This window comes from Kryptolebias marmoratus, linkage group LG15, assembly GCF_001649575.2.
Source record: "Kryptolebias marmoratus isolate JLee-2015 linkage group LG15, ASM164957v2, whole genome shotgun sequence".
In the NCBI taxonomy this organism is placed as follows: domain Eukaryota; kingdom Metazoa; phylum Chordata; class Actinopteri; order Cyprinodontiformes; family Rivulidae; genus Kryptolebias; species Kryptolebias marmoratus.
The window spans coordinates 1,130,435-1,138,771 of NC_051444.1; the positions used below are offsets into that span (position 1 = coordinate 1,130,435).

Here is an 8,337-nt window from a genome sequence, read left to right on the forward strand (position 1 = left end):
GACCTGGACCTGACCTGACCTGACCTGACCTGACCTGACCTGGACCTGGACCTGACCTGACCTGGACCTGGACCTGGACCTGCTGTCCCCCCCACCTGCTTGTTTACCTGCTGAAACAGCCGAATGTTTGTTTGTTTACCTGCTGAAACAGCCGAAGTGCCTTAAAGCAAAGCTCCTGTTTTGTTGAGCTGGAGCCGTTTGGGTTGAAAAAGAGGCCATTTTATGTGACGTAGTTAATTTCCCCTTGACTTTCACAATAAAAGCACAAGAATAAAACATTCCAGGTAAGACGAGTCCCGTCAGTCGCTTGTTAAAGAAAACATGCATCGTGTCTGTTAGCAAAATATCTCCTGAAGCAGAAACAGAATGATTCAAGATGGCCGCCACGGCTAATTGAATGGCTCTGAGTCAGTTTTGCAGTCTGGTGTGGTAGTAGCTGGGAGTCTTTTATTTTCTGACTCTGAGAGGAAGTGATCTGAAAGGAGAGGGAGAGGAAGAGGAGGTGCTGAAGGACCAAACCAAACCCGGAGCAGTCTCCTCCCTCCCCCCGGCCCGGCCATATATTAACTTTCCATGGAGCTCCACCTCACAGCCGGAGGCACATGGAGCAGGACAGCACGCGCTGCGGGTGCATGAAGACGTCTCTTCTGTGGAGTCAGACCTTCAGCTTTTAATCATGTGGCTGCAGCTGTCTCAGGAGCGTTTCAGCCTCGGTAAGTAGATTCCTCCAGGCTTTGTCCTGAATCCACGCAAAACTAAACAAGAAAGTTCTGTTTCTGGTGAGGGACGAGCCGAGGGACACCTGACAGGTTAGGAGAGACGTCTTTGTTTTGGTTCAGGTGACGGCTGCGTGACAAACGTGTTGCTGCAAAAATAGACGTCAGATGAGCTCCTGTCACTTGTTTGTCTCGTGATGTAAGAAGATACAGAAAGAAACGATGCTGCTGGGGTCAGGAGGAGAAACCCCGAACAATCAGAGGGACCTGAGGACGTTTCATAACCGGGGTTTATCACATGCAGGTCAAAGGGCATCCGCAGGATCAGGGGACGCCAGCGTTTTAATCTGATCCCAAATTATTTTAATTATTACAGAACGACAGGACAGACATCATCTCCACGCTCCGCTGAGGAGGTTTCTGCACAAATAAAAGCATTTCATCTGAAAAGATCTTAGACTCACTAGTTAGGGATTAAAATCTAAATAAAATAAAAGAATATGCAAATACAGTTTTAGAGAAACAACGTAGGAAGAATAAAACAACACAAAGTTAAAAATGCATTTAGTTTCTACCTTCTAGATTTTATAAAATGGATTCAAATTTTCCTGTCAGGTGAACAAAAACCACTTAAATCTAAAAACTTCAAACCGTATTTTAAGTTTTCGCTCTTAAACATAAATGATCTGGATTCTGTTCTGAACTAATCACAGAATATCTTTTAAGACTCAATAATTAAGGAACAAAATCAGAACAAAAAAGATGAATAATTTGTTGCTTTTTTTTTCAAGAAAACTATCTTTAGTCGAGCTGCTGCAGAGAACAGGTTTTAGTTTATAAAACATCTTCTTTCTTTAATGAAAACAACAACTTGTTTCTGAAAAGAGTTCTAGTTTCCCTGTCAGGTTAAAGCTCTCCGATAAAAGATGTCAAACTATAATTTAGGTTTTTGCTTCAGATATCCTGTTCAAAAAGAGGATATGAGCTGAAATAATCAGAAAATATAATTTAAGACTCAATAATTAGGGGTTTAAATCTAAATTAAAAAGGAATAAGGCCGTATAGGAAGTCTTCTTGGACTTTTGTTTGGTAAATAATTCCTCTATGAGGCATAAAGCTGATGCAGGTGTTTTTAAATATTGCATTTAGAGCGTCTCCTTTCTTTAATAAAAACAACAAACTGTTTATGAAACGAGACACGGCATCCTGTTCCCTAACTCCAGGAACCCGGACGGAGCAGAAACATCTTTTTTAAAAAGATAAAAAGATAAAATCTTTCCTGCTGTCACCACCACCGAGCCACGTGGCGCCAGGTCCAGTTTGCACGATGTTCAGTCAGGAGGAGCTATCTGCATCCTCAGACACATGGAGCCCCACATGGTGTGTCTGCGGAGGCTGGTGCTGATGCTGCGGCGGTGATGCTGCCCCCTGCATCCCCCGCCCACTGCCCGCTCATCCATTCACAGCGGCAGCACCCAGAGCCCGGAGGAGGGACAGGAACAGGATGATCTGTATTTCCTTCATTTACTTCTTGTTTTTTAATGGAAATATGAAGCTGGAGGGCATCCCACACACTGCATCTCAGCACCAGATGGACGCTTTAAATCTGCAGGCTGCACCTAATGACCCGACTGAAGGATTTTCTCACTGACGGGACGATAGCCTGATGCAATCCAGCGCTATAATCTGAAAACAACATTAATTCCCAGCAAATGCAGAAACAAACAGACAGATTAACAGATGTCACCTGGAGCGAATGCATGAAAACAACAGCTTAAATGCAGAGAAGAAGCAAACAACAGTAAATGTAAGCTAAAAAAAATATGAATGGAAAGGAAACTGGGTCTATATTTTATGCATTTTTATGCTTTTAATGGAAACTAATATTCAGAAAATATCCTCATTCCATCTTAAAGTTGTGATAAATGTCTCTGCATCTGTCCTGCAGCCATTTTTGTTGCATAACCTTGTTTTTAAAGGAAGACAAGCACATCTGAGGAAAACTACATTAGGCTTTACCTTCTCTGGTTAGCATGCTTTAATGACGCCTCCTGTTTAGGTTGGGTTTTATTTTGTTTGTTTTTAAATAATGAATTTGTGATGCAGCTGTGACTACCCGCCTGTGTGTTCTTCACATAAAGCTGGTTTATTTGTAGGTGTTGGAAGGATTCTTCTTCTTCTTCTTGTGTGTTTGTCATAAAATCGAGCAGGAGTTTAAACCAACCGCTGTTGGCTCATCAAACAAATATAAAACAAACGGTTTGAATGGCTCATGTTGCTTTCAGGTGCTGCTCGGAGATGCGGCTTTCACGACAGACAAGAAAGTGAAGCGCCAGACAAAACGAGAAAACGTGCCTACTTTGCTGTTGTCGTTTAGGGTTGTTTTAAAAGACTAACAATCTCTTATAAGCTGGAGAACAAGCACGTAATGGTTTTGGGAAAAAAGTACTCGTTTGCTATTTATAACATAAACATTAATTTAATAAAAATCACCTAGAAGTGTAACTCATATTCAACCTATCGCTATAAAATAGTCTAAATCTGTGTAATAGTGAATTGATAGTTATGTAAAATAAGCAGTTACGTAAGGGGTACAACGTCTTATCAGCCGGGTGATAACATTTCCGACAGTCTGTGAACGTGTCGCCGTGACGTCACCACTACCGTTCAGCCAGCCTAAATGGCGATTGCAGCAGATCCGCAGAGCCCGGGGAGCGGAGCGCCGTCAGACCGCTTCTGAGTTTGATTCAGAACAAATCAACCAATGCGACGAATAAGGACTGTGAGTAGTCGGTCTCGAATCGATCCCCGGACGTCTTCTCTCGCGCTGTGTGTGGTTTTAAATAGGGTTTTTGGTCGTTTTGAGTCGTTTTATCGACATCGGCTTTGTGCTGCTCGGAAAGGCTGTACCACGTAGTCAAAAACCTTCCGCCAACAGCGGCTCCTTTGTTCGCGCTAGCGCCGGATTTCTCGTTACCGGCGGGCTTTACATCCATAACCGCCTCGGTGTCTAAATAGATAGGTTTTCTTCTTTGATTTAATGTATGTGTCATTACCTGGCTGTGAGTTTGTGATTAAATAAGTCGACGGGGCTGCTGTGAGCGGCTCGAGCCTCATTCTTCTTCTCGGGTTTTTTTTTCCTCCGCCAGCCTCTTACTTAATCAGTACAGGCCCAAACAGGCGGTGTAAAAATATCTAAATTAAAGCTTTTATTTGTCATAATGGTGTGACGTTAATACGGTGTGGTGGTTTCTGTTTTTGTCCGGCTTTTCTGGGCTTTTATCCGAAATAAATCGATTCCTCCTCACCGGCCTAGCAGGCACCTTTCGCCGGGGAGGGGCGGGGCTAGCGGTGTTGTGTCGGATTTGGTTCCCCTGTTGAAATCCGTCTCCCCGCCTCTACTGAGCGCTGTAGTAAATTTCCAGCCAGCCGAGATCTGTTTCCCCGGCTGTAATGGACAAAATGAGACATTTATAAACATCAAAACGTTTTGATTCCATTACTTAAAACAACAGAAGTTTAGGGGAAAACGGAACGAAGCTGACGGGGGAACAAATCTCGACACAACACCGTCCGTAGCAACATTTCAAGCCCTAAAACAAGGAGTTGTGTTTACATTTTTATAGAAAAGGAAACAGAAACACATTTTATTAAAGGCCAACAATGAAGTGAACTAAGTATCCTTTCCCTTTTTCTTTGTCTCCTTTACTTTCAGGTTCTACTCAACTAAAATGGAGGATAGTTTTGATTGTGACTGTGGCGAGCTCGAGCCACCTGATCACTGAGGGTCAGCTGTTCCATTAAAAACTTACAGGCCAGACCCATCTCAGATTTATAGATCAGGTGACTTGCAAAAAAACAAAAAAAGTACAAAAAAAATCTTAGGAAAGGATAAAAAAAAACAAAAAAAGTTGTGCAATTTTGCACATTTATGAAGCTGCTCAGGACCAGTCATACACTGAATGTATTTGCACTGTGAGCATGTAAACACATGCTTTTATAGTTTAATGTAATCCCAGTGCTTTTTTTATTCCCCCTTCAGATTGGCTTTAAGTTCATTCCATTGCATATATAAACACTAGTTTACTTCTGTTCCTGAACATGGAAAGAAAATCTGATCACACATCAGTGCTGCACATTTGACAGCGACGGTTAGCCAGGGGGACTTGGTAGTCGTTTGTACAGGGGTCAGTTAGCGCATCCTCTGAAGGAAAGGGGGGGATTTTTACAAAGCTGGGCTTGTGAAAGGCCAGAAAACAGATATTAAAAGCTTGAAGCCTTAAAACCAGTCGTCATGGCAGAGAAGTTTGAGTCCCTGATGAATATCCACGGCTTCGACCTGGGGGCCCGCTACATGGACCTGAAGCCCCTGGGCTACGGCGGGAACGGCCTGGTGTTCTCGGCAGTCGACACCGACTGTGACAAGCGCGTGGCTGTGAAGAAGATCATCTTGACCGACCCTCAAAGCGTGAAACACGCCTTACGGGAGATCAAGATTATCCGACGACTCGACCACGACAACATCGTGAAGGTAGAGTGTTGAGGCTAAAAACGGTTCCTGTCCGATTATCTGCCTCTAACCGTGGTTTTTTTTTTTTTTTTGTCCTCAGGTGTTTGAGACCCTGGGTCCCTGCGGTCGCAGTCTAACGGAGGACGTGGCGTCTCTGACGGAGGTGAACTCGGTCTACATCGTACAGGAGTACATGGAGACGGATCTCTGTCAGCTGCTGGAGAGGGGCCCGATGTCTGAGGGCCACGCCAGGCTCTTCATGTACCAGCTCCTCAGGGGCCTGAAGTACATCCACTCAGCCAACGTGCTGCATCGTGACCTGAAGCCCGCCAACCTGTTTGTCAACACGGAGGACCTGGTGCTGAAGATCGGGGACTTCGGCTTGGCCCGCATCATGGATCCTCACTACTCCCACAAGGTAGGGCCCCGGTTAGAGCCGCTGCTGTTTATAAAACTCCACAGCTGTTTATAGTGGCTGTAAATTCCATTGTTCTGCGTTTTCTGCTCCGAAGTGACAGCTTTGTTGTGTTGGCACGAGATGTTTGCTGTCCGGTGATGTGGCGCTCCCCCGGGTGACGCAGTTTTTCTTAGCAGGAAGTAAACAAAACAGGATGTGGTTCCGTGAGGTGACGCCTCCGTTTCCTTTCTCATGAGGAGTGAGGCTGGAAAATTAAACCCAGAGAACCAGTTCTCCCATTGCACCAACGTTAGAACAAGAAATAAACATTTGATTAGTTTGGGATTATGGGCTTCATGTCAGTCAAACATCTGAAGGAAACAAATGTAATAATCTGTCCTCCCAGCAGTGGACTTTTAGCTTTTATCAACTTGTGATAAAGGCATACAACAATAAAACATGTATCCAGGCTTGCTGCGCACTCCAACAGGTAGATCCTGACCCTTCACCCCTTCACCGTCTCATATCTCCTGCCGATAGTCTGAACCGGACGTTTACAGGAGAGATCTGGACCTGAGCGTCAGAAACACCCTGAAAATCAGCAGACAAGTCAAGTTTTTAAACAGTGGATCTGTGGAAACTGTGTTTAAAGGTCGACTCTGTTTTCTGAGGCTCTGGTTTCATTTTCTGAAGGCAGTTAGTTCTCAAGATTCTCAGAATCTGGAAACTAGGCCTCGTTTATGAGGTCAAACCAGATGTGAACACCTCACATGCTAACTGCACACAGACGAGGAAGTAAAGTAGTTTATTTGCAGCAGTTTGGTTTTTCCTTCAGTTCACTGTCCTGGTTGTAGTCGGGTGAAAGGCTTCATGAAGGGATGAGGAAACCCCGGTTCATGGCCGTGATGTCAGGACATCCAGCTGCTCCGAGGAGGTCAGATGTTCACACGTGTCTCGGGTTAGTCATCACGTGGTGCCGGACCTCCTCGGGTCGAGACGGTTGTTTACTACAATTTAAAGTCTGACACATTTCAGTCCTGACTTCTGATGAGTCATGCGTTCACCGCAGACGGAGCGCTCATGGTTTCTGTCTGCAGACCTGCGGGGCTCAGCTGGAGGAGCCGGCAGCCTTTTGTCCGTCCTGTTAGCGGGGGTTGGGTTGACTCATCGCACTTCCTGTTACCTGCAGCCATAAGAGGCGGGCGATCATGTAACTGTGTGTCTGTGTTGGCAAACCTCTCATGACCCAGTGGACAACTATTAAAGTAATTATTGGATGTGCTTTAATAACTACAGGTGGACGGAGGAGTTTCTGCAGCTGAAAGCTGAGAAACAACAGATCTATATTTTTTATTCAGGAGAATAAAACCCAGTTAAGTTTGTTTGTGGATCCTGAAGTAAAACTCAGACCTGTTGTTTTTATTGTGTGTTTATTTTTTCATGCTCAAAAACAAACCTGTTTTTAAACTAAGCTGCTGGTGGTTGTGGAGGCGTACAGAAGTGTGGGGCGGCAGCTGGCTGCAGGTTATTTGAATAATGTTTCTAAAAAAAGAAGCACTTTTGTTTCTGTCGAAGCTCCGTTTGGAGTTTCTGTTTTTATGTTCGAGGCCCGAGTTATTTTCTCCTCACCTCTCTTCCTCTCGGCTTTTATTAATCCTGCGTCGCTCCAAGTCCGAGTGTCCGTCTGTTTCTGGGCCCAAGCTCAAGAATGAGAAGAATCCACGTGCACAGACCCCCCCTCTTCCTCCTCCTCCTCCTCCTGGCTCTTTGTCTGCTTCTGGAGGTCCTCGCTTGGACCATCTGAACCCGGCGGTTCTGTTTCTGGAGGCTGGGACCTGAAACTCCAGATTACTCAAAGCGCCGCTCTGAAAGTTCCCGCTGATTTAAAATCGTGCGCTCGCTGCGAGGCTCTGTAATCTGAGACGCAGAAGGAAACTTCAGTGATCTTAGGGAGAGGGTTCAGTGAGGTCCTTTCTGCCACATACACACACACACACACTGATCTGACCTAGTTGTTGTGCCAGCAGCGGGCAGAAAAATGCACTTAATGAAAATCTGTGAGGGACTTTTATTTTTCCTCACATCTGAAGAGTTTCTACACTTTCCTGCAGCCGACAGAAGTTCAGCTGTAATCTGTAAAAATACTCTGAAACAACCAGGATTAAAACTAAAGAGGTTCTATCTTCTGTTAGAGTCCAGCATGGATGCTGAGAGCTGAAATGTGGACTGAAGAAGCAGAGAATTAGTGAACAGAAGACAGAATCAGATTCTGAAGAGATGTTTCTCAGCTCGTCCTCCTTTGAGTCATTTAATTTGAACAACTAACCGACTGACTCACTTAACTACATTCAGGAACTGTCATTAAAGAAATCAATGGTTTTAGTCATCAGTTACCAGAATCACCCTGGAAATGAAAGCAGATTAATTGTTGACCTGAGCTTAGTGTCATCAGGAAGTTGCGAGGCACAGAGAGTCATAAAACGGCCCGTTCTGATCGGGATGAAGTGGTGAAGTTGTTCACTGACTCGGTTAATGCTTTAATGACTCAGTCTGTGTGTTTTATCAATCAAATTTTATTTGTATAGCACATTTCAGCAGCAAGGCATTTCAAGGTGCTTTACATAATTAAAAAACAAAATAAAAACAGCATGTGACAATGAATAAACAGTAAGAAAGAGACAAACATCAAAAACCCGCACTCTAACCCTAATTTA

The 8,337-nt window shown here is 44.4% G+C and overlaps 1 protein-coding gene across 3 annotated transcripts in view; it reads left to right on the top strand.

Annotated features, from left to right (window-relative positions):
* The first annotated feature begins 575 nt into the window (after window positions 1-575).
* mapk6 (mitogen-activated protein kinase 6) overlaps window positions 576-8,337 on the top strand; it is a 12,997-nt gene continuing 5,235 nt past the window's right edge. For 2 of the 3 annotated variants that reach the window (XM_017441515.3, XM_017441518.3), the window contains exons 1-3: window positions 3,359-3,498; window positions 4,432-5,247; window positions 5,327-5,644. In XM_017441515.3, coding sequence (XP_017297004.1) covers window positions 5,011-5,247; window positions 5,327-5,644 — 555 coding nt within the window. In that variant the 5' untranslated portion in view covers window positions 3,359-3,498; window positions 4,432-5,010. Of the gene's footprint in view, window positions 714-3,358; window positions 3,499-4,431; window positions 5,248-5,326; window positions 5,645-8,337 lie in introns of those variants that run through there. The other variant, XM_017441516.3, reaches the window with a different exon arrangement.